Below are 27,649 nucleotides of genomic sequence, written 5' to 3' on the forward strand. Positions count from 1 at the left end.
GGTCAATGCAGCTAGCTATCAGGAGATTTTGGAGCACTTCATGCTTCCATCTGCTGAAAAGCTTTATGGAGATGAAGATTTCATTTTTCAGCACGACCTGGCACCTGCTCACAGTGCCAAAACCACTGGTAAATGGTTTACTGACCATGGTATTACTGTGCTCAATTGGCCTGCCAACTCTCCTGACCTGAACCCCATAGAGAACCTGTGGGATATTGTGAAGAGAAAGTTGAGAGACGCAAGACCCAACACTCTGGATGAGCTTAAGGCTGCTATCGAAGCATCCTGGGCCTCCATAACACCTCAGCAGTGCCACAGGCTGATTGCCTCCATGCCACGCCGCATTGAAGCAGTCATTCATGCAAAAGGATTCCCGACCAAGTATTGAGTGCATAACTGAACATGATTATTTGAAAGTTGGTGTTTTTTGTATTAAAAACACTTGTCTTTCATTGGTGGGATGAAATATGCTAATTTTTTGGGACAGGCATTTTGGGTTTTCATGAGCTGTATGCCATAATCATCAGTATTAAAACAATTAAAGACCTGAAATATTTCAGTTGGTGTGCAATGAATCTGAAATATATGAAAGTTTCATTTTTATCATTACATTATGGAAAATAATGACCTTTATCACAATATGCTAATTTTTTGAGAAGGACCTGTATGGAGGAACTTACACCCTTAGGACAAAAAATACACCTTCTTGTATTCTCATCATACGCATTCAAGATTAGACTATTTCTTTATGTCAAATGTTGATAAATACAGAATAATAGAATGTGACATAGGGGTGAGAGACATATCTGATCATGCAGGGGTGTATATGACAATCCATTTAGGTAATGATCACAAAGAAACCCTATGGAGGCTTAACAATAGACTATTAAATTACACTAAATTGGACAGTTTTGTAGAAAAAGGACTCAAACGATTATATGGACTAGGGCTGCAACAACGAATCGATAAAAATCGATGATTAAAAGCGTTGGCAACAAATTTCGTTATCGATTCGTTGTGTCGCGCGATTATGCGTCTTTCACGGCGCTGCAGAGCCGTTTTGTTCACGGGCAGTTCATTGTCAATGCTGACTGACTGAATAAAGTTTGGAAAAAAAAAAAGCTCTGCAGCACGAGTTGAACAGAGCGAGGGGGGAGGACGAAGAAAAGCAGAGGCTGTTTTCAAAGCAAAATAAGTCAATTTTACAAATGACCGACGCAGAGAAAACTGTTCGACCCAAGTCCTCCAAAGTGTGAAAGAACGTCACAAAGATGAAAAATTAGAAGCATGCAGCTTTGAAAATCTCCGACACGACACAAGAGAACCACGGAGATAAAACGTAAACATGTCGGAGTCACAAGCTGCAGCTGATACAACATGTCTCACTCCCAACTCCTGTTGCAGGCGAGTCTCTACAATATTCACTTTGTTCTGTTTCCAAGAGAGAAAACGTAACGTCAGTCTGTTTGAAGATGAAGCTGCTGCTTGTTTGTTGATTAACGACAGTGATAGAGAACGTGTGTTACTTTTTATTTTATTTAATTGGTACAAGCAGTGTTTAAATGTGATTTATAAATAAATCTAACACAAAGATAATAATTTAATTCATTCAACCTTTATTTAAACAGATAAATCACATTGAGCCACGAAGACTCATTTACAAGTGAGACCTGTTTGGACAGACAAAAAACAGTGGTTAACTGGACACATGTAGGAAATTGGAGGCGAAAAAAATTCCTATCAGACTTTTTTCTTGGCTGAGAAAAAGCCCCTAATATTGAAAAAACACTTCGCACAAACAAGCACATATTTACATAAACATTCTGCAATAGAGCAGAGCAGGAAGAAGGAAGAGACGAGAGCGGTCAACAACACCTACAGATGCTCTCGAGGTCACTGTAATCAGTCAATGTCCTCCGGTGAGATCCATAAACATTCTCGAGGTATGTCGAGAAATGGCCAAGAATAACCTCTGAGAATCCAGAGTCCTGAAATGATGGCAGAAAGTTTTTTCAGCTGGTTTCATCTGGTTATCAGTTGGAAATTCCTCAGGGAGAGGGGTGGTTAACGTCAGATCACATTTTCTCCAGGCGACTTTAGATAAGATGTCCTTCAAGGACAACCAAGGCGACCAAAATTTAGATAAACACACAGTTGTTTTGGGGATAGGCAGAACTTAATGACATCTACCTTCAGTCTGTGTTTGGTCCACTCGGTTCCGAAATGTCCAAATTAACATGGCCACACCGATGGAAACGTGTCTGAGTAAAAATCCCCGAGATCTGATCCATTCAGCCCAAAGCATTTGAGTCCGGGTACTCCAGACATGAACCAAGCCATCATAAAGGCAAGCAGTGTGATTGGGTCCAAATTTGCTGCTGACGACTTCCTTGATTGTAGATAAAACCAGCACCAGCTGAATCCAAAAAAAGCAGGAACCAGTTATCGAAAATCCAATTAAATATGCGTCCTTAAAATCCACAGATGGGAGATATACAGCTGCGTACGTGCCAACAGGGTAAATCGGCTCGCCCAAAGCCTGTCTTCTCTTTAAGAAATGTTGTAAATTGAGATGAGGGACCAACTGGTCAAAACAAGTCCATAATTATGGTTCGGAAGAAATCCAAGAGAGTCTCACATCAATTTCACAGACAGAGCAGCAAAGCAAAGTGGAGAGGGAGGGAGAGAAGCATCCGATCTCGTGGGGAGCGAGTGGTGAAGTAATGATTAAGCTTCATCTTTTAATTTGCTGGCAAAGTCTGAAGACACTACAGGTGTGGCAGGATGAATTGCATTTAAACAGTAATTAAATTTATTAAATCTACTCAAATGTGTGTAATTAAGTATTTTATATGTGTGAGAGAGAGTGTGTGTGTGTGTGTGTGTTTAATTGCCCTTTTAGCTACTTTTGCCTGAACTTAACACTGTAAGTGAAACAAGGCTTTTCTTGAGTTGCTGTAAATTATGCTATAATACATATTTACTGTCTCATTCCAGAAAACAACAACAAACAACAACATCCTTGATGATGGACAGACATCATGGACACCACAGCAGCAGCTGTCTTCACTGAAACATCCTGAACATGATCGTCACTGACATGAGGCCTCTGTCGAGGGTTGAAGACGAAGGCTTCACTACAATAATCCACACTTTTAATCCAGGTTACACTCTTCCCTCAAGGACACATTTTACAAAGTAGCTACATACTGTGCAGGTATAAAGATACATTTGTATATATTTTTGTGTACATTTATTTTTTTTAAGCTATTTGACTAACTTTTATTTTTTATTATTCAATATTTTACCAACATAATAGTCAAATAGCAACCTGTTTATTGTGTGAATTGCTATGTCAGTCAAATGTTCAATTTTGGAATAAAGGGGTGGAAATTAACTTTTTTTGGCCGATTCATCGATTAATCGAAAAACATAATCGGCCGATGAATCAATTATTGAAATAATCGTTAGTTGTAGCCCTAATATGGACCACAACAACAAGGAGGATATTTCTCCGTGCATATTATGGGATGCAACAAAGACTGTTCTGAGAGGGAAGTTAATTATGTGGTCCTCTTATAAGAAAAAAGTTCAAAAGATCTCATTGTAAAACTTAAATCTCTAGAAGTGCAATATATGGAAAATAATGTTGATAACACGCCATTACAAATCAGTGAAACAAGGCAAGCCCTAAATTGTTTATATGAAGATCAGATCAGAGAAAAAGGCTAAATTTATCATTTATTCAACCTTTATTTAAACAGATAAATCACATTGAGGCTCGAAGACTCATTTACAAGTATCAAACCGAACTATTATGAAAATGGCCCCAAAGCAAAGAAAAGACTTGCCTGGAGAATGCGTAAACAGCAGGCTGATAGATTTATACAGAAAAGTAAAGATCCTACAGATAAAGAGACATACTGTTATTTAAAAGGCATAAAAAAATATTTTTGAATTATACTATACTGTTATATACTGAGCCTCAAGCAATAGAGTCATCTTCAGTAAAGGCATTTCTTGCCTCTTTGGACTTACCATCGATAGGAACAAATCGAAACAATAAGCTAACGCAACAAATAACTGAAAAGGAGATTAAAACAGCAATTTCAAAACTGAAAGGGAATAAGATGGCAGGTGACTATGGTTATCCAGCGGAGTGGAATAAGCACTTCAAACATTTATTCACCCCACTGCTTAAGGACTGCTTTAATCATGTTCTTTTAGGAGGGGAAATGCCACCATCATGGACAAGAGCAGTGATCTCATTGATTCCTAAACCGGGTAAAAATAAATCAGAATGTGGTTCATACAGACCAATATCAGTTTTAAATATTGATTACAGGATATTTGCAACAATATTGGCTAAAAGGCTGGAATTTTTAATTCCTGAAATCACAGACATGGATCAAAACGGTTTTGTTCGAAACAGGCAAACCCATGACAAAGTGAGACGAGCTCTTCACCTCATAGATCAAATGAAAAACACAGAATCCATAGCTCTCAGTTAAGATGCTGAAAAGGCATTTGATTCAGTAAGTTGGAACTATCTTTAACGTTGGAAAGATTTGGCTTTAATAATCAAATTATAGGTTGCTTTCGGTCTCTATATAAATCACCCTCTGCTAGGATTAAGATCAATGGAGAATTATGGTATAAAGTTTATTCATTTTAAAAAAGTACAAAACAATTCCATAACAATATAAAAAAGATACAAGAGATTTAAAATGAAAGGCAGCAGAAAGAAGAAAGAATCTTATATCTGCCCCTTTTTTCAAACAATTATTTCAATCATAATAATTTTCAAGACTTATCAGACACAATACAACTGAAAAGGTGTCGTCAAGGGTGCCCACTTAGCCCCACTCTGTTTGCACTTTTTATTGAGCCTCTAGCACAGGTTATTAGAGAACACAAGAACATCATAGGTGTAAATATTAAAGACACAATGCACAAAGTCTGCCTGTACGCTGATGATGTACTTGTAACTTTATGTAATCCTGAAGTCAGCCTACCTAATCTCCTCTCTTTACTTAGGACATTTGGTACATACTCGGGATATAAATTAAATTTACAGAAAACTCAGGTTCTTTCATATAACTATCAGCCATCACAAACGATTCAGAAAATGTCACGGTTTAACTGGAATAACAAATATATAAAATATTTGGGCATTAAAATTCCAGCAGAGTTATCCAATCTTTTTAAATGCAATTACAGCCCACTGACATCAGAGATTAGGGCAGATTTACAGCGTTGGTCATTATTACCCATGAATTTATCTAATCGAATAGATATAGTAAAGATTAATCTTTTACCAAGGCTCCTTTATCTATTTCAGGCTTTGCCTATACAGGTACCTACTAAACAATTCAATGACTGGGATAGAATAATTTCAAATTTTATTTGGGTTAAACAAAAACCGAGAGTATAATTCCAGACATTACAATTGTCAAAAGAAAAAGGTGGATGGGCTTTACGACACTTACAGGACTATTATAGAGCAGCACAAATACGAGTAATAATTGGTTGGTGTGACCCAACTTGCGAAGCTAAATGGAAAGAAATAGATATGTCCTACAGTGAGATACCCCTTCAGTGCTGGCTTGGAGATCACTGTTTTATTAAAAGACACATCGATGCAGACCTGATCCCCATGTGGATAAAGGTACCATTGGATATATGGCATAAAATACTAAAGCAAAGAACAATTGAAAGAAGTGCTCGGATTTTGCGCTGGCCCGCATATGACAGGGATTTCCCCCCAGCCAATATAGATGAAAGATTCACACAGTGGTCACAGAAAGGTAGAACAGGTTACTGGAAGATCACAAACAATAATGTATTAGAAAATTTTCAACAACTTCAAGAAAACTATAATTTGGAAAAACTGGACTTTTTTAGATATCTCCAGCTAAGACATCATTATAATAAGGATAAAAAAAATTTAGAGGAGGAGGAGATGGGTCTAGTTAAGATCCTTCTAGACTCATGTAACGGAAGATCGCCTAAGAAATTAATTTCCAAACTATACTTAAGTTTACAACTGGGCAGAAAATTTAACTCAACATACATTTAACTTTAGTTAAATGGGAAAAAGAAGCCAAAATAAAAATAACTGATGATGTTTGGTTGAATTCAAAAATACTTTATTAATCCCAGAGGGAAATGATTTGTTGTAGTAACTCGTTATCCTCATTTCATTAGAGATGTTACAGATGCTGATGGCTGTAGACAGGAAGGATTTCTTGTAAAGGTCCATTCCACAGTGGATCCCAAGAAACTGGCTGCAGATGCCGTCCGATCCGTCCACCCAGACTCGGCTGGCCTCTCGGTTCCCCCGGGCTGTAGGACCGCCTGAATGCAGAGCAGAACTCCTCCCAGAGCGATGGCCACTCCTCCCAGCAGTCTGCCGAGCTCCTCATCGCTGTGGACAGCCAACTGCAGGTGCCGAGGGACGATCATGTCCTTCCACTGTCATGAGCCGTGTTTCCTGCTAGTTCCAGGATCTTATTGGTCAGACACTCAAGTACAGCTGGCAGGTAGATGAGAATGCATCCACAGAACATCCTTTTCAACTCATTTGAGATTTGGAGCTGTATTTGAGATATTAGTTGAGCTTTTGAGATGTTAATCAGCTGCTGGTTATAGAAAACTGCCTTGTTGCCATGGTTACGCATCATAACAAATGTACAAAACTAAAGAAGTTTCAGTAAAAATACTTCCAGCTGTGCAGCATCTGATACCAGAGGAAACAATCATCCAAAAAATGTGATTTACATCCAGAAAAAGAGGAATTAAAGTTTCCAAAAGCAAAATCTCAGAATGAAAGTAACAGAGCTGCTCCAACATGCAGCCACCTTGAGCGGCGCAATTCTAGAACTCGTAATCCACACATCAAATTCAGACTTGTGGAAAGAATTTTCTTGGAAGAACACAATGCGTTTTGTCAATAAGTGCCACTTTGTTGTCGAAGTCAGACTGTTACAAGGATTAGGTAGGCCTCTTTCATACTTGAGCCTGAGGGAAAGTACCAGAAATTTTCAGCCCAAATTAATGGGAAACAGATGAGATGGAGAGAGGCACACACCCAACCACATGCAGGCAGAGAAAAGACAGAGGAGTAAAGGGGTAAAAAGGATGGAGAACATTCCCTCCTAATGAAACTGTCATCCTTTAAATAAAGAAACAGGAATTGTTGATTTACAAATGAATCAAGTAAAGATAATCAAGTTGATATTATAATCTTTTGTGATTTTAAAATGTATTTTGTTTAAAGTTCGTTTCATGATGTTGTGAGTTTAAGAAGGAAGTGAACTGTCTGCTCAGAAATGGTTTTTTAGAGTGTTTCACAATAACGCTTCCTGAGGCACTCCGAGCAAAACATGAATCCATATAAGGAAACAGAGAACAGAAAAACAAGCTCTAAGTTGGAGCAGAAGAGAACCGGACTAAACCGGACAGATTAAGGTGACACCCAGAAATAATATGTATAAGAACGATGTAATCATCTCCTATAGACATGCAAAGAAATCCTGAGCAAACTCCAGCCCAGAAAGGAGGGCCAAAAGAGGTGGCATGATCTATTGGAGGTAGTGACCAGAACGTACTCTATAAATACACACTGATCTGACAAACTGGGGCTGAAGGCGACTGGAGAGTGAGGAGAACAGGACAAGTTTTTTGACGGCTCAAGCTGAGGAAGAAATTGGATGGATCCAAAGAAAAAATTCCTCTGTGAAGCTGCAAAGGAGTTTTCCTTCACTTCAGCCCAGATCATCACCCAAACCCTTTTTCTTCAGATTCTGAACAGCTGTTGAGCCTGAGGCGGCCTCATTCAAGAGCGGGTGAGGTAATCTGTTCCTTACTGCACCGAAATTCTCAGGAGTTCCATCAGAGAGTGATGGTAGGGAGACATCTCAAAGATATTGTCCTTAGTCAACCTTTAAATCAGATCAGAGCGGTAGCCTACAGAATTGCAAGCAGAGATATTGATTATATTTTGGATTCAATTGCTCGGGGTTGCCGAAGGTTGTTAGAAGTGGTGAGGAATAATATATATTGGATCAGGTTGTGAGTTGGGGGAGATTGTGAAGGGTTTTGGAGCGTTTAAGTGCGTCAAAACGACCCTAGGGGCTCCTAGGGCGTGGTCAGCTTACCCAGCTCTCCTCTGGATCCAAGAACCACCTTGCCAAGCAGACTGATCAACCTTTGAAGTCCAGCTAAATCTCGGAGCCACTTATTAATCACTATGTATCCTCTCTGTAATCAAATGTAATCACTGTGTTGGATTGTGCTTACCGCTGTTCCCCCTGCAAATTATTGATTAAGCAAAGCAAAACGTAAAAATCTGGATTCTTATTTCAACACCCCTTTGTTCATGGAAGTGGAGAACTTGGTTCAATGTTAACAACAAAAGTTCAGGAGGTTTTTAAAGGTTTCGTAGCTTTGATTATAAAACAACATCCATGAATCTTATTCCTAGATTCTAAACAAAACCAGATCGGATAACAATTGCAACGCTAAATTAGGAGATGAGCAGCCGTTAACGTGCGCTTCCTCATCTGCCGAACGTCCCCATTCCTGCTGCTAGGTCGGGCGAGGCACGAGGTGAGATTCTGTGTGTGGTGCACGGATAGGAGGTTGTTAACAATCTGGGTAAATCATCTCAACACAGCCTTAGACTAAACTGTCCTAAAAAACAGCTACGGGTGATACCTGAGCCTTAGGATTAGTTTTAGACCCCTTGGAGGAGAAGGCTGCAGTGAGGGCGTGGCACGCGTCCTGTGTCTACCTCACTCGGGAAGCGAAACTGTTTTTTTATTACCCCTAACATTAAGAGCGAACAATGTAAAGATCCTGAAAAGGCTAAGTGTTGGAGGAACTGTGAGAATGTGTCAGCAGGACATTTTCATATTTTTTGGGAATGTATCAAGATCACACCCTACTGGTTGGAGGTGATAAAAGAAATCAACACTATAATGGACCTGAACTTGACCTGTGATTTCACTGTGATCTATTTAGGTAATTTACCTCATGGACTCAGGAAGCCAGATAGATATATTTTATCAATATTACTAGCAGGGGCAAAGAAAGCTATAACCTGCAGATGGCTAGCTTTGGAACCACCATCATCTCTGGAATGGAAGGAAATAATTAAGGAAATACATGCAATGGAGAGACTGACTTTTTCATTAAGACTTGCTGCTGCAATAAATATTAGAAGAAATGGAATATTTTGAACTGGACGTCTAATGTATGATTATTGTAATTACCTCTTATTTAAATTTCTCATTTTGAGTTTTACTTTTAACTATATCTAATATACTTTTGTCATTCATGTGGCTCTGGAATTTTTGTTTAGTTATGGTCTGAATGTTTAATGTTTTATGTTTAATGTAAGTCTATCAATTTTTTTTAAATAAAAATAATAAAAAATAAAGTTAAAAAAAATAAGGACGTAAAAATCCATGGTTTACAACAGAACTAGGAGAGCTTTTACACGAGCGAAATTCTGCATGGGCAAGGGTATGAAAATCAGGCCTGGAAGCTGACTGGATTTGTTTTAGAAAACAGAAATAAATTTACCTCTCTTCTTCGAAATACAAAAGCCGACTTTTATTTGTCTATGACTACCGAAAGTCTGAAAAATCCCTTAAAATTTTGGAAAACAATTCAATCTTTGTCATCAACCTCTAATTCAGTTAGGGTGCATTCACACTAGCCCTGTTTAGTCCACTTTAATCGAACTCTAGCTCGTTTTCCTAGAAAGTCCGGTTCGTTTACAGAGGTGTGAACGCACCATCAAACTCTGTCACGGAACAAAAAGGCGAACTCTGGCCAGGGCTAAAACCTAGGTCTCGGTCCGGTAGAAGCGAACTCCAGCGCGGTTTGAGTGCAGTGTGAATGTAAACAGACAAAAGCCCCGCACCGCAGGGTAAACAAACACGCATTTCTCTGACCTTATATGGAGCCGTCAGCTGCCTTGTGTGGAAAAACAATATTCTCCATGGTCTTCTGCCTCATCTTCTGCTCATGCTAAGTCCATTTTTGAAAAATGACAAACTATAACTCCTAAAACTGCTAAAACTTGCCACTCCGTTTTTATTTTTATTTACAGAAGAAGTGCCTTCAGAGGTTTTTGTGTTGTTTCTTTCAGTAGTTCTTGGTGCAGCACCCCCACAGGCGAGCGGAGGAATAGGTTGGTTCAACAGGTTGACTCGACTGCACAGTGCAGTGTGAATGCAAACGCACCAGCTCAAATGTAACAAAAGCTCATGAATATTGGTCCCGAATTGAACAGAGTCTACCGGAATATCTGGTGTGAAAACTACCTTAAAAAAACCTTGATCCCCCCCAAAAAAAACAGGTCCAGATAAATTGGAACCTATGATTTTAAAATTGGCACCTGAAATTGTAGCTGCTCCATTGTGTCACATTTCTAATCTCAGTTTGTTGACCAATGTAATTCCCAAAGTTTGGAAATCTGCATTTGTTATTCCCTTATTGAAAGGAGTCCAGCAATTTTGAACAATTATAGACCTATTTAAAAATTATCTGTGCTTGCAAATGTCCGAGTCCCTTGTTAGTGAACAAGTAAAAGAATATCTGGCCACTAATTCTATTCTTTTGATGTCTCAATCAGGATTTCGTAAAAAACACAGTACTACCACTGCAGCATTAAATGATATAAATGACATAACAGAAGTTCTAGATACAAATCAGTGTTGTCTTTCACTATTTATTTATTTCTCCAAGGCCTTTAATACTGTGGATCCCATAATTCTACTTAACCGTCTAACAACAGTTGGGTTGTCTACACATACAGTTGGATGGTTTGCAAACTATCTTAAAGATAGAACCCAGGCTGTCCAGTTAGATGGTTTTTGTTTATTGAGTTCACTTTATTCACAAGGGGGTACCACAAGGTTCTGTACTGGGCCCTTTGTTATTTATCTTGTATAATAATGATTTTGGAAAGGATATTTCAAATGCAGCAATTCATTTTTATGCAGATGACAGTCATTTATTGCTTTGCACCTATGCCCACAGAAGTGTTTGCATACATGCAGAATGCATTTAACAAAATACAAGAATAACTTTGTCAGCTTCAACTTGTTTTGTATGTTATCAAAACAAAGCTAATGTTTTTCAGCAACTGAACATCAGCAATGTCAAACCAGTCTCTCATCACCACTAGTGATGGTCAACAAATTGAACTTGTATCTTCATTCAAATATCTGGGATTTTTAATTGATGACAAATTGTCTTTTAAAGCACATGTTCAGTTTACATAGACTGAAGCTTTTACTTGATTTTATTTTCAGAATAAATCCTGCTTTCTTTTAAAGTAAAACAGAATTTGGTGGAGTCAACTTTTCTTCTGATTATTGACTATGGTGATGGTGACACAAACACCTCTGCTCAATGTCTTCACATGCTGGATAGCGTGTATCATGGCGCTTTGCGGTTTATTACAAATTATGGCGCCCTAACTCATCACCGTCTCTTGTATGATAAGGTAAAATGGCCATCTCTGCATGTACGTCGGCTTGGCCATTGGTATGTTTTGATTTATAAGGCTATTCTTAAGTTGACAGCACCTTATCTTTCATCTTTGTTAACTTTAAACAACACGACCTACAGCCTCCGGTCAAGACTTTTTCAATTTTAGTGTTCCTCGTGTCAAAACAGAAAGAGGCAAGAAAGCCTTTAGCTTTTCTGCTCCAACCTCATGGAACAGTTTACAATCAAAGCTTAAACTTGGAACACTAGTATCTCTGAATGTATTTAATACCATAACGGATCCCTTTTTACTCAAGCTACAGAAGTGTAATTGTTTTAATTGAGTGGTTTGTTATTTAAGTCTTTTTATTCCGACTGTGTTGTAACTGTGTTTTTTACTGTGTGTTTTTTTTTGTCCCCCTCTCTGTATGCTGTCAGTCTTGGCCAGGTCTCACTTGTAAAAGAGATATTTTGATCTGAATGGGACAAACCTGGTTAAATAAAGGTTATGAGAATGATTATGAATCTTTGCTGGCCGTGGTTTCACCATCCAGAACCAAGTTGGACTGTACTGTGCAAAGGTTGAAATGCCGGCATTCACACGGGGCAAAAAGCAGCTGGGTACAGTTGAGCTGGAAGACACCCGAAGACTCGCAGCAGCTCGCATACACGTTGAGAGGGTCATTGGACAAGCATGTTCCAAGTATAAGATGTTGCATGGACCCGTGCCCAACATTCTTCTGGCAAGTGATGATGAAGAGTACACTACTCTGGACAAAACTGTGAGTGGCATGTGCCCTAACAAATCTGTGCCCCTCTGTTGTCCCAGTTGATTAACAGGTGAGTTACGTTAGGTGTAAATGCTGGTAACTTATATTTGCACATTTATGTGTAACAATTTTTCTATAAAATGTATTACCTCACACGATGTTCATCATGTTTAATTACTAAAAATGTTTAATTACATAACATGTTTACTTCAAAATAGGATCTGTTTCATTACGTTTATTTCTTATCTGAAATATGTTAATACATCAAATGTTTATTACAAATGTGATCAATTTCATCATGTTTACATGTTCCCTGAAGTGATGACTCAAATGTTTCATGATTGTTTACCACATTAATTTTTATTAAATGAGAAAAAACTGCCACTTATGGTATTATTCAACTGTAACAATATTACAAAACAATGAGTGCAGAAAAAAACCTCCAATCTACATTTTACATATATCAGTAGCAGCATTGCAGTGTCATATTAACATGTGCAGGTTTTACAACCACACTAGAACACGTTCAATAAACTGCAGCACACATACACAACCTTGTCAAGAAGTGTCACCTCTTCACCCTCACATGTAAGCAGCAACCTAACTGGTATAGTTCTGTGTAACATTTTGTATTTGTTTCTCATGTTCCTTGATACAATCAAGAACAATGTCTCTCCAGCATTTTTATCTCAAAGTGCTCTCACGTATACCAATTGTAATCGGTTTTTAAATTACTTCATCAATAAGGTTACCAGCATTAGAGCCAGTATTTGTCCTCCACCTTCCCTTCTTCTGGTTCCTTTATTGCTGACCCCTGATAAGTGGTCCTCTTTTACCCCCGTTTCCATTAAGGACATCTTAGATGTATTGGGTCATATGACGCTGTCATGGAGTCCACTCTATGTCCTCCCTACGTCTCTTTTTAAAGATATTTTCACCTGTATTGGCCCCAGTGTTGTACAAGTGATAAATTCATCTCTTTGTTCTGGCACTGTCCCACACTACTTTAAAACTGCTGTCGTCTGTTCTTTGATAAAAAAAGCCAAACTTGGATTATTTGTTGCCTGAAAACTACAGACCTATCTCCAAACTTCCCCTTCTATCAAAGATCCTTGAGAAGGTTGTAGCACAACAATTAAACTGCTTCTTGGAGGTCAATGACATCATGGATTCTTTTCAGTCTGGTTTTCGCAAACTGCACTCCACAGAAACAGCATTATTAAAAGTTTCTAGTGATGTGTTGATGGCAGCTGATTATGGAAACTACACTGTGTTGGTTTTATTGGACTTGACTTCAGCCTTTGACACAGTGGATAACACTGTTCTTATCAATAGTCTGAGATCTATTTGGTATTTCTGGCACTGTTTTAAATTGGTTTGTTTCTTATTTATCTGAAAGGTCTTTTACTGTTTTATGAATAACGTTCACTCTGATGTTGAGCAGCTGTCTTGTGGGGTACCCCAAGGTTCCGTTTTGGGCCCAGTCCTCTTTTTATTGTATTTACACATTTTAGGTTTTATTTTGAAACGTTACAGTAATGCATCTTACCATTTGTATGCTGACGACATTCAGCTATACTGTTCTTTTCAAGCCTTCGAGTTCCATAAATTGATTGAACTCAGAAACTGTCTGTTCGAGATCAAAACATGGCTGAATGACAACTACCTGCAGTTAAATGCAAACAAAACTGAGACCCTTATTATTGCCCCTGATGATAATATTCCAGTTATCAGGCAGTATCTTACTTTTTTAGATCCTTCGGTAAATAATAATCTCAGACATTTGGGTGTCATCTTTGATAGTTCTTTATTTTTGGACAGTCATTGTAAATTGTTAGTTCGAAATTGTTTTTAACATCTAAGAAACCTTTCAAAAATACGATGTACGGTATCACATAAGGAACTAGAGATGGTTGTTCATGCTTTTATTTCCTCTCGTTTAGATGACTATAACAGCCTTTTCTAGCTCACCTTTAGTCTGTGCAGAATGCTGCAGCGAGGCTGCTAACTAGAACCCACATAAGAGCCCACATAACCCCTGTTCTGGCCTCTCTGCATTGGCTCCCCATGCATTTCAGGAGTCATTTAAAATTTTGGTCCTAACTTTCAGGGCACTTCATGGTCAGGCTCCCAAATATTTATCGGACCTTTTAAAGCCTCTCTGTCCCATCAGGACTTTGAGATCTTCAAATCAAATGTTGCTGATGGTACCAAGAACTTACCTTAAAACACGTGGATACAGAGCATTCTAAGTGGTGGCCCCAAGGCTTTGGAACGTTCTCCCTCTGTCACTGCTAGGGCTGAGTATCGAACCGAGGTTCTTAAATGGCACCCACCGAACTGCACCAGTCTGTGTATGGATTGAAACGTCACTCTTTTTTCGGTGTCAAGTTTCGGTATTGGCTGTAACGTGTCACGTGGTTTCAGTATGCAGGCAGGTAAAACACCATACGTATGACAAACAGACTATGTGTTTACATCCAGAGCTGTATAGAGCTGCCGCACCTAATCTATGTATAATGTATGTCTATGGTGCTAGTGACGCCCACAGACGGGGTTCACGTGTGCAGCACATGTTGTCGAACGGCTCCGACAACACACAAGCAGAAAGTTGTTCCGTGTTTTTCTGCAAGAAGACAGACGGACAGCAGCCTCCCCCTCTTCTCAGCGTTAGTCAGTCTGTGTGTGTAAAACGGAATCAACATTCCACGGCCGGATTCCTCTTCATCAAAGAACTCCCAAATACGGCGCTTTGTCTGTTTCAGATGGTAAGTTTACGTTTGTTAACGTTACTGCAGCTTAACACGAACATCATGGTGAATTAAACTAGAATCCATGTAACGCTAACTTTAAGATATTAGTGTGTAAATTTATTTTATCTACGTAGCCAGCTAAACTCAGAAGCCAACTAAAGATTGACAGTAACAGATTAAGCTTAGCTTGTAAACGTGCTCATCCATCCATCTTTGTTGTTAAAAGTTTGCTGTCTTTTCTACAATGGAGGCTGCACGGTGGAGGTAAGTTAAGTCGTAAAGGATTTTGTTGACCAGTTAAGTTTTTATCTCTCAGCCTAGATAATGTTTTTGAGCAATAATAACACAACCATATTATTGTTGATGTTTTGTTCTAATGTCAATTAGGGAGATGATCAAAGCCCTAAACCCCAGAGAACCCCAGGGAAGATTCAGGCAGAGACACAGAGGTGCAAGAGTCTGTATCAACTCTAACCTCAGTGAATCCAGTGACCTGCTGGTGGAATGTGAGGGACAATATGTCAGTGCTATCAAACTGACAACTAGGTACCTGTGTATGCAACAAGCATCATCCACACCCTCAGAGTGAACATGTTCTACTGCTAGAGACACCATCAGCCAGGAGCGGACTTGTCTGTGTCCAAAGAAAACAGACATGTTGAAGTTTCTGAAGAAAAACTGTTCAGTGAAAAGGTCCTAAGTGTGAAGCATTGAGCATTAGACACTGATATGTCACTGGTTTGAATGAGATTGATGAATGAGATCACTCGTGCAGCCAAACGTCAATGCAGGAAAGCCAAACGTAAATGGAAGGAGGACAAACTTCACGTTTCTTTTATCATGCTAAAATCATGTTACAAAGAGTACCAGGCCACTGTTAAATTAAAAAATATATATATTTCTCCCAAATCATAGCCTCAAACAGCCACAATCCCCACGTTCTTTTCAATACCATTAACGCCATTTTCACCGTGCCTCAGTCTGCCAACAGGGAGGTCTCTGCAGTTACGTGTGACAATTTTGCCAGCTTCTTTGTTAAAAAGGTTGAGTCGATTAGGTCACTGATTCTTCACACCACAGCTGACCCCTGTCTTTGTCCCCTCCACATAATTCTTTAACCAGTTTGAACCCATTTCCCTCTCATTTCTAAATGATGTCATTGGTCATATGAAACCCTCAGGTTCCCCTGCTGACCCCATCATTGCATCGTTTTTTAAACAAGTCCTACCCTCCATTGGACCCTCTGTTCTTGACATTATAGACAGCAGTATGGCTACAGGTGTGGTTCCTGACACTTTTAAACATGCAGTGGTAACTCCTTTAATAAAAAAAAATGGACTTGACCCTTCAACTTGCTCAAACTTCAAACCCATCTCCAAACTTCCCTTTCTTTCTAAGATCCTGGAGAAAATAGTTTTCACTCAATTAAACGAGTTCTTGAGTGGAAATTCTATTCTAGAGATCTTTCAGTCTGGCTTTAAGAAACTACACAGCACCGAAACAGCCTTAGTTAGGGTCTGCAACGACATTCTTCTGGCAAATGACTCTGGTCAATCTGTAGTCCTGGTACTCCTTGACCATACCGCTGCATTTGATACTGTGGACCACAGTATCCTTTTATCCCGGCTAGAACACTGGGTTGGGATTACTGGTGCAGCGTTAGAATGGTTCCATTCATACCTGAGCGACGGGAGTTTGTGTTAATTTTGCTAACACTATCTATTTCAGTGCCTCTTTCCTGCGGGGTCCCGCAAGGCTCCATTCTTGGACCTCTTCGGTTTTCTTTGTATCTCCTCCCCTTAGGGTATATCCTGAGGAAACATGGTCTTTCCTTTCATTGTTATGCTGATGACTCTCAGATTTATCTGCCGTTAACATCTAACAGTTCCTCCTCCATACGCCCTTTGTTAAAATGTATTGATGACATCAAGACTTAGATGGCTGCGAACTTTTTGAGTTTTAATGATCAGAAGACTGAGGTCATTGTGTTTAACCCTAACTCTACCACTATCACTGATCCTACAAACCTGGACTCCCTTCAGCCATATCTAAAACAGTCTGTTACCAATCTCGGGATAGTTTTAGACTCGGACTTTAAGTTTAACACTAGAAGTCCCAGAGAAGGGTCATTTAACATTTCTACCTTTGGAACCCAGAGACGGGTCGAGTGACCTGAAGGATTTTAGCTAACATCCTATAATGAGCTGTTAACAGGTGCTTTTGTTTTGTAAATAAGGCCATTACTGGTGCACCACAGGAGGGGGCACGCTAAACTCCCAACTAACTGTTTTCCATTGAGTTTAGCCATTTAGTTTCTAGTTAGTTATATTCAGTTTATTGTATTTTATAATATGAAGATTTTTTATATATATATTGGTGGCACGTTGTTGCACATTTTGAACAAATTGAAGTCGATTTACCGTTTATTTTTCAATTGGTTTGGCTCATTTCTTGAAACCGAGATGACATTCTCAAAACACCATGTGAAACACAACTCGAGACTTTGCATTTTGAGGTTACTGACAATTTGTATGAAACACATATTTTGTTTTGATATATATAGTATTTAGCTTAGTTTTGAGCAAAAAAGCACAGACCATAAGCAATTGTGTGTAAGTCAAGAGGACTAAAACTTCAGCATGAGAAATATAAAAAACAACAACCGTTATTTGTTTCCATGCTTTTTATTTTTGTCATAAAAATACAAGGGATAAAACAATTCTACACATATTTACACTATGCTCTAGTGGGGGGGCTGCGTGTGTGTGAGTGGCATGTCCTCCTTGTGTGACTGGCATTTCAGCACTCACTCAGCAGTCCATCTGCACTGTCGAAACATACCTGGCACTGCCAGGGTATGTCCCTGGTACATTTGCCACGTGTATTTGTAGCAGTTGACGCATCTCACAGTTGCACAATTGTTCGTGCATTGATGTTTGATCTGACACTTTGCCCTTTTGCCAGGGCTGGGTGTGGAAGGTTGTTGCTGAAGCAGTTTCTCCTTGCGTGCCTTCTTCTCACAATTAATTTGGTTATTTTTTTCTAAACTGTCATTTTGAACCCACTTCTCTTTTTTCTGAAAGAAAAACATTACTAAAATCTTTTAGAAAAACTTTTGCATATATCTTGAAACAGATTGTATGTTTTGCAAACTTTTGTTTTGTTTTGTTCATTTGGCAAAATGACCTGGATAATGCATCTCTCCCAAAACACTTCATGTATGCTTCAAAACAAATATGTGTTTCATACAAATTGTCAGTAACCTCAAAATGCAAAGTCTCTTGAGTTGTGTTTCACATGGTGTTTTGAGAATGTCATCTCGGTTTCAAGAAATGAGCCAAACCAATTGAAAAATAAATGGTAAATCGACTTCAATTTGTTCAAAATGTGCACCAACGTGCCACCAAGAGATATAAGTTCAAAATATAACCAGTTGATTTCGCATCGGTTTGGAGTATTAGACGGACGTTTGTGTGAGTTCAGCTTATCTCTCCCCTGCTGATTCCTAAGGCAATGGCCACATTTACAAATGAAAGGATGCTAATTGGAGCCATCAGAGTTGTCCGGTTTGGAGCACTACTTTGACTAAGGCTGCGCTTTTTTGCGCAAGTGAACCTGGCTTCTAAATCCCCCGCTCCCTGGATTGGACATTGGAATGCAGTCTGGTGAGGTGGGTGTGTCTGAGTTACTTGTGTGCATATTTAAAACAAATGGCAGTTAATGGCCCGCAAATTGTTGAGGAGAAGGAGGGGGTTTGTCCTCAGGATCTTGAAAATCTAGTCACTCTAGCGCTAAGGGTCTTTTGACCCTTTTTCAGGACTTCTGGGGGGAGGTCGAAATTCCTGGGACTTCTAGTGTTAATAAGCAGATAAATTCTGTTCTTCAAAAAAGCTTCTTTCAGCTAAGGCAGATAGCTAAAGCTCAAGTCCGTGCTGTCCAGATCCAACCTTGAAAAATTAGTCCATGCATTTATTACAACCCGGCTGGACTACCGTAACTCGCTTTATGCTGGGGTCAGTCAGGTCTCTCTCTCACGTCTCCAGCTTGTCCAAAATGCTGCAGCTCGACTACTAACAGGAACTCGCAGGTTTGAGCACATTACTCCGGTTGTGTCCTCTCTTCACTGGCTTCCTGTGCGTGTCAGAGTTGATTTTAAGATTCTTCAGCTGACATTTAAGTGTGTTAATGGCCTTGCACCCTCATACCTCTCCGACCTCCTTCATCCTTATGCTCCTTCTTGGGCCTTGAGATCATCAGACCAGCTGCTTTTGGCCGTACCAAAAACCAGGCTGAAGCTCAGAGGAGATCGGGCGTTTTCAGTCATGGGCCCAAAACTCTGGAATAATCTGTCTATCAACATTCAACAGGCCACCTCAGTCTTTATTTTTAAATCTCTCCTCAAAACACACCTATACTTATTGACATTTAACACAGCGTGATCTCATTTGGTATTTTGTTGATGATTGTGTTCATCCATTTTGCTTTTACTCACTGACATTTAACGCAGGGTGATTTGATTTAGTATTTCATTGTTTCTCGTTATATTTAATGTTTTTATGCTTTTATTCGTAATGCTGTAATATGTTGTTATTAATATTTTATGCTGTGATCTTTTTGGTAAGCACTTTGATAACAGTTACTGTTTTAAATGTGCTATATAAATAAATGTGACTTGACTTGGTTTGAAACTGGTCTTTTGAACTGGAAATTATTTGTTTATTTTTAAGAAAAAAAACTGCTTGGAATAGAAATACCAAAGTTAAAAAATAAAACTCACAATTTGTACTGTAAAGTGTAACAATTTTATTCTTTTTAGAATTAATAGTAATTACAAAATTGGTACTGAAAAAAGAACCGTCCAGGAACCGACACCAAAGTGAAGGTATCGACACCGGTACTGATACCGATTTTTTTTAGAAAAGTACCCAGCCCTTGTCACTGTGCTGCTCAGATTCCACTGATTCTTTAAAAAAGACTTTAAGACTGATGTATTCAAGCTGGCTTTTAGTTAAATTCTGTTTACTTTTCTTTTTTTTTTTTTGCTTGAGAAGCACTTTGTGATGTTATTGTCTATGAAAGGTGCTATATAAATAAAGATTACTTACTTAACCAATCAATCTTTCCACATTAATTCTAAGGTGTACTCGTGTTTTCAACATCCTTAGCATCAAGTTGACATCTCCCTTTAGTAAATTATGGTAAATGGTAAATGGACTGTACTTGTATAGCGCTTTTCTATCTTATCAAGACACTAAAAGCTCTTTACAACACAATCTGTGTTCTCATTTACCCATTCATACAGAACTCTACTAGATCTCTACAAAGCTAATTGAACAAATCATTCTAAAGAGACTAATCAGTTCTTTTAGATCACATTCATACACCGATGGGGGACACATCAGAGGCAATGAGGGGTTCAGTGTCTTGCCCAGGAACACTTTGGCATGTGACTGCTGGTGGATTTGAATCCCCAACTCTTGCATTGGAGGACGACTGCTCTAACCACTCAACCACAGCCTCTCCAGCTTATGGGATTTCAACCTCAGCACACATCAATTTATACTTTTGTTGGCTGTAACTGGGACCCTGTATACACAATTTCGTTCCACCTCATGTACAGCATGTGATGCGAATGACAAAGAACCTTGACCTTGATTCCGACACTATCTTAAATATCAAAGCCTCTGTCAGCTAACGCAACGTCCCCGGGTAATAATCTGGAGAGAAGGCCACAGCTTTCTGTTAAGAGCTTGCTGACACATGTCCACCCCTTGGAAAGAAAAGAAAGGCGAAGTTATTAGAATTTTGTGACACATTAAAAAGATGGCAAAGATGCTAAACAGGATGCATTAGTGTTAGTAGAACCTTTTGAAATTGTGAGGGTTTTTTATGCTGGCAGAAAAGGCTTAACAGTGTTAAACAATGATTTTTTTTTTCCAAGATGGCGCCGGTGTGTAGAGCTTGCCGTCCCTTGCTCTCCATTTTCTTTCTATTTTTGTTATTTTTAAAATGCTTTGTGCAGTGTACCGAAGTATACTTGCAGTACGATCGTCGGTCACTTTTGGAGCTCCGTACATTTGCTGAAATGCCTGCGGTGTTTTGTACAGCGGTCAGTACTCTCCTCCACCGGTTCTGTCCGAAATTCCTGCATTCCTTCTACATGACCCTGGCCTTTCTCCCTGGAGGAAACGTCGCAGACGTTGTGGGAAGCGTGCGGGGGTTTTGGTGAAACTAAGGCACCATGTGGATTATTCTGTCAAGAGTTATGAGGCTCGCTCTGGATCTGATCGTCACCTCTCTGACCCGTGGTGCTTCAGGGGCCCGGTTGCTGGTTAGCTACCCGCGCGCTCAGTCCATGTAAACAACAGGAGTGGTTTACCTGCGTGCCGCACAAGCCGACCAGGAGGCGTTGTTCTTCAAAATCTGTGGCCGTAGGCGCGACGCTCCACCCACCACGGCTGTGTCTGCGTTGAACCCAATCAGGATGTGTTTAATCAACACAAGGTCCGTTTCCAACAAGACTTATGCTCAATGACTTTTTAAAGACGCACGGTTGGATTTTCTCTCCGTCACGGTGTCTATTGGTGAGACCAGCACCTTGGTGGAATTATTACCTCCGGACTGTCTGTGTTTTAATTCCCCGCAGCCATCAGGCCAGCGCGGTGGTGGATTATTAATAGTCTTTAAATCAAACTTTGCCTGTAAACAGTTGGCCATCCCAATGGCCTGCTCCAGCTTTGAGCAGAACATTTTTTAACTTGGACATTCTCCTCCAGTTTTGTGCCCACTCATTTAACGCCCCCCTCCATCCAAGGACTTCATAAGTGAATTCTCTGATTTTCTGGCCGATTTCACACCGAGATATGATCATGTTTTAATCATTGGGGACTTTAATATACATGTTTGTTGTTAGGAGAAGTCGTTAGTGAAGGACTTTATAGATGTATTGGTTTCTTTGGATTTAACTCAGCAGGTAAACGGTCCCACCCAAGAACACGGGCACACACTGGACCTCATTTTAACACGTCTCGGTTTGTAATTTGGAAATCGGCAACAATGTTTTTTCAGACCACATGCCTGTATTGTTTGATCTCACCCCTCCTTGTCCTGCTGCCAAGCTGTGCGCTCCTGCACATGCCACAAGCACCATTAACGGGTTTCACTGCTGCTCTTTGTACTGAAGCTTTTAACTCAGAGGATTGAACAGCTCCTGGTGTCTCTTACCACCGAGGAGCTAACTTCTCAGTTCAACTCTGTCTGTTTAAATGTTCTGGACCATGTTGCTCCGGTTAAAACCAGAAAAACAAAACTTAGATCAGAGCCGTGGCTTAATGACATCACTCAAGCCTTTAGACAGAAATGTAAGAGAGCAGAACGCAGGTGGAGGAAAGACAGGCTGCAGGTTTCTTTTTAAATGCTAAGGGAGAGTTGGCGTCATCAGAAAGTAGTTAAAACTGCAAAATCTAAATACTTTTCTGATAAAATTGCCTCAAACTCTTACAACCCCCAAGATCTTTTTCAACCCTCAACTCAGTCCCACACCTCAGTGAACCTTCACCTATGGAAGCCTCAACTGAGCTGTGTGAAAACTTCCTCCATTTATTTTTAGAAAAAGCTGCTAACACCCAGGCACTCATTTCTCCACCAGCTCGTGATCCGTCCATCCCATCTCAATGCGTAGCTGCTTTTGACCACTTTGAGCCCATCTCTGTCTTCTCTGGAGCATGTAATGTGCAGCATCAAGCCATCTGCTTCCCCCTTTGACGTTGCTGCATTGACCTTTCCTCTCTAGCCCCGTTAGAGAAACAAAGATTCGCAAATCTGGGAGTGATAATGGACCCTTCCTTGAAACTTAACAGTCAGGTAAACTTGATTGTTAAATCTTGGGGGTTTTTTTCAGCTGAGGCAACGGTCTAAGCTGAAACCCATACTGTCCAAAAAGAATCTTGAGACAGTGATCTATGCGTTCGCAACATCCAGGATCAATTACTGCAATGCACTTCTGTTTGGAATCAGTCAATCCTCCATTGCACGACTACAACTGGTCCTAAATGCTGCAGCCCAATTTTTAACTGGTACAGGCCATAGAGAGCACATATTCCTTAGATAGAGAACTTTACTAACTGGCTTTTATGTATGTGAATGTTTCTGTAAAGTGCCCTGAGACAACTTTGTTGTGATTTGGCGCTTTATAAATAAACTGACTTGAAATGAATTGAATTACACCAGTTTTGGCCTCCCTGCCCTGACTACCCATTCACCTTTGGATCAAGTTCAAAATTCTCATGTATGTTTTTAAATCACTGAACAGTTCTGCCCCATCTTATCTCTCTGAACTTCTGCAGCCATATGTCCCACCGCACTCTCTGAGGTCAGCAGACCAAAGGCTCCTTTCAGTTATAGGAACCCGTCGTAAGCGCAGAGTTGACAGGGCTTTCTCTGTTGCAGGTCCAAGACTGTGGAATGAGTTGCCACTGCGTGTCAGGCAGGCTCCCACACTCAGTCTTTAAGTCTCGCTTGAAAACCCACTTTTATTCCCTTGCCTTTGACAAGGTGTGATTTGTTTGATCCTGTCTGTATTCTAGTGTTGGCCATTTAGTTATTATCTGCTGCCATTTGTTTCTATATTTTTATTTTATGTTTTCCTGTTCACTGTGCTTGTTTGTTTCTGTTGAACAGCACTTTGGCTGGCCTTGTTGCTGTTTTAAGTGCTCTATAAATAAATTGGTATGGTATGGTAACAAGATGGCAACACAAGGAAGTTCTGTATAATATTTAATACTTTAAAAATTATTTGTCCAGCTGTTTTTTATTCAGCTCTGACCTGAGCTCCCTGTTCTCCTGTAACAGACAATTTATTTCTGCTCTTCTTTGTTCACACAACTGACATTGTATTTGTCACATTTTTGCTGCTTGTTCGTGCTCCTCCTCCCATCATCTGCAGCCTCACCGAGCTCCTCTCTTGGGGTTTCATCCATTTCATCTGAAGGTTTGCCTTGAAGAGGACCATATCAGAAGAATACAGATCAGTATTACTACAGTAAAAGTGACAAAACTAGAAATTTTAAACAGTTTATTTCACAATAAGACAGATGTCCATTCTGTCTAAACTCGGACTACGTTGCATGCAAAATATAAACCCGACCTAAACTAGGTTGACCCAATTCTATGAACTAATAAACATGAACTAAACACGAGTACACCCGGACAAAATCATGACAAAAATCCATGGCACAACACCAAGACACCAAATTTAGACACTCACCAGAATGGAAATGTCTGGAACAACCTAGCAGGTATCTTGGGACATTGGAGAAGGTTATATCAGGACGTCTCACCGCTGATTTCCAAGCCATTTGTCTCCTTTTTGTTTGGTCCTTCGCATTGTTTCCAGGTGAGAAAACAATGAAACTAAAGTCTGTTTTCGATCTTTTTCTTTCCAGTCGTGTGACCGGACATTACAGTCAATAGCAACAAGATCAGACCATTGCTAAATTGCTTTAACCTATGTAGATTTTTTTTTTAATTCAGTGAGAAAGCTTTATTTTGGAGGACAATAAAGATGGTGATCCTATCCCATCGGCCACCGTGCCGCAGACACAGTGACGTCACGTTCTAAAGCTCGATTCAGGGAGGGAGAAGGAGGGGGGCCGCGTGGGAGAAAGAAGACAGCAGGATTTTCAAGCATAACATAATGTCGTTTTATATCGATATAGTCTCAACTTGTCACAAAAAAATTATATAGCTATTTTTAAAATTGAGATATCGCTCAGCTCTAATTTAAACAAACAAATGTACAGTCAGATACATAGGTAAATGCATCTTAAGTTGTTTGTCAGCAACAGGCAAGCTACAAGTATCAAAGTAATAAAACACATTCTACAAACAGACTTTTTTTGGTATTGAATGCTTTTTGAATACAGACTGATGTCTCACCTCCGGATTGATCTGTGTCCACCTCGCATGTTCGATGAGCTCCATCCTTAGAGCTTATCCCATTATGTCTCCTTATAACACACACAGCATCCGCAAAGTCCTCCTCAGCTGCTTCAGTCATGGTCTCCACTAGTGACTCCAGCTGCACTGTTTCTCTTGAAGACAAGTCTGTAACTTGGATCAAATCAGTTTGAGTTTCAGAAGAGCTGCTCTGCATGCCCTCTCTGTTGACACCATCCTCAGAGAGGCAGGTGCTGCAGGTTGAATCTTCGTTGTGTCTTTGTTTTGTGGTCAGCACTGTTGCTTGATGTAGCTGTGCTGGCCAAAGACTGCTCTGTGCACCATTGATTTCATGAATCTCATCAGTGGTCTCAGCAGCTCCTCGTGCTGCAGTCATGGAGCTACTGGCAGACACTCCTTGCATTTCTGCTGCCTCTCCACAGGTTCTCTTGTGCCAGCTGTGTTGCTGTATTGCTGGAATTGGCTCTTCATGTGAACATGTCTTTTCACTGGCCAGTAGTACACAACTACTGGAGCTCAGTTGGTTGTTCTGTGTGACTTTGCAACTGGTGACACCAAGGACTTCTTGGGTGGCTGCCGAGATGACCTCAGTTATAAGTCCAGCTGCCAGAAGCTCTAGATTATGCTCTTCTTGAGTACTCCCAATATGGGAATCCTCTGAGGCTCTCCATGTGGTGCTGGGGTCCTGGACTCTGAAGGTAAGAGCTGTAGGGGTACTGGTGAGTAAGTGTTTGTGTAAATCCACTGACAGGGGACTCTCCAGAGAGTCTGCCTCTAAATGAACAACCCTAGACACTTTGGATGGTGCGAGAGCCACCTCTTCTTGTGTTTGAGCAATGTTCTGATGCGTAGCTACTTCCCCCTCTGGTTCTGGCCTCTGTGCATCAGAAAGGTGTGCTGCTGTCAACGAGGAGCTGATGACTTTGGTAAAATGGCAAGACAAGTTAACTTCTTCTACTGAGGCTTCAGGAGCATTTGCTGAATCTTTGTCAAGGTGTTCCTCCAGTTGTCCAATTGGAACAAGGGATGAGTCTTTAAGGTCTTTAAACGAATCTTCTGACATATCCTCTTTATTAAATGATAGTAAAGCCAAGTTTGAGGGTTCATTGACTTCACCTCGGTTTCTGCCACTAGAGGCAACAGCATCTTCACAATGTTTTGATGATAAAGGTGCTGCTTCCATGTCCTGGACGTGGACTTGGGAAATAAATTCTTGTTGAGATCCATGGCTGTTGAGTTTTAAGGGTTTGTGGGATGGGATTTCCTCTTCATGTGGGGACGAACCAGTGTCTTTCTCAACCAACCCATTTCTGTCCTCTGTTTGAGAAGTTTTAAGGATCTCAGCAGTTGGAGGCCCCTCTGAGCCCTCTTGGCTGATAAGTCGTTCTTTCTTCCGGGAGGTGTACCACCACCACCCGATCAGTGCAAGTACTCCAGGCAATGTATAGGGAACAACTGATCGAAATCTCAGCTGCATTTCCTCCGGTAACCAGCAATCAAATCCTGAAATTCAAACAGACACAAACATGGACTCATTAGTCAGGGACTACATTCAGTCTGATCATATTGTTGACTGCAATGCTGCCCTTTACTTCACTCTTAGAAAAATGAGACTTAAAAAAAAAAAAAGAATGAACTGCTTGCTCAAATAAAAATGAATATCACAGCCAATGTTCTACACTACATCACAAGTATCGTAACTACCGTTCTATAAGCCGCAACTTTTGTCTCACACTTTGCATCTTGCTGTTTATGCAGGAGTGTCTTATGTTATTTTTCATAATTTTCAAAATTTATATTTTTATTTTTTATTTTGAAGGACTTCCTGCCGTCTTTCAGTAGCTTCCTACCATTGACTAACTTTTTCCTTTGACAGAGCTGGGTGCTTGTGGCTCCCTGTACCACGGCCATCATGGGGGCAGGCATTTGTGACACAGAGAATGCCCTCAGGTAATCAGATGTACAAGGCCTTTTGCTCACGGTTTCAAATACCCATCTATAACTCCACCCACTATGTCATCATGTGACTAGAAGTCTAACCTGAATGACCAACAACATACTCTCAAGGACCATCCCACAAGCAGGGTTTCCTCTGCATGTATTTTACCTTGGTGGTGCGCCACGGTAAAATACATTCCGCCACACCTTCAGAATAAAGGTTAATATAGAATTTAAATAAATTTAAATATCATGAAATGTTAAAATTTATTTTATTTTGAAAAGCCAACACTCCTGCCAGTGAAGCTGCTACAGTGCAGCACCGCTCTGTGAAACTAGACACGAGTCGACAGTCAAAAGTAGAGGGAGAGAAAAGGTGAAAGAAAGGAACCAAAGGAGGAATGCATTTTTAGTTCAAGCCTGTGACACAGTTACCTACAAACTAGTAGTTTTTCGGTGAAATTCGCCAATTTCAAACTAAAATACGTCATTTATGCGAGATGTCCAGATGCGAAGAGGGGTTTTTTTTTTTTGCATGGTGGATTGCGTAATTTCCCTTTAAGAAACAGCGCTCCTAGTGCTGAAAAGATTCCTTGAATCATTCAAGGACCTGGAATACAAAAATCCTGGAGGCAAATTTATCTGCCTTGAAGCTTCGTTAAACTTTTCAGAGCACTGTGGTCTAGCCGGAAAGTTTTTGTGTTACACAAAGCTAGCGCTTCCGAT

The 27,649-nt window shown here is 40.0% G+C and overlaps 1 protein-coding gene across 1 annotated transcript in view; it reads right to left on the reverse strand.

Annotated features, from left to right (window-relative positions):
- The window catches only part of akap1b (A kinase (PRKA) anchor protein 1b), a gene marked incomplete at its 5' end in the record, with an annotated part of 106,718 nt that extends 80,230 nt beyond the window's left edge, over positions 1–26,488 (reverse strand). Inside the window, 1 exon segment of the mRNA XM_037677356.1 lies at positions 24,965–26,488. Coding sequence (XP_037533284.1) covers positions 24,965–26,462 — 1,498 coding nt within the window.
- Positions 26,489–27,649: the final 1,161 nt, after the last annotated feature.

The sequence above is a fragment of the Nematolebias whitei genome, chromosome 6 (genome assembly GCF_014905685.2).
Source record: "Nematolebias whitei isolate Nwh7 chromosome 6, NemWhi1, whole genome shotgun sequence".
NCBI lineage: Eukaryota > Metazoa > Chordata > Actinopteri > Cyprinodontiformes > Rivulidae > Nematolebias > Nematolebias whitei.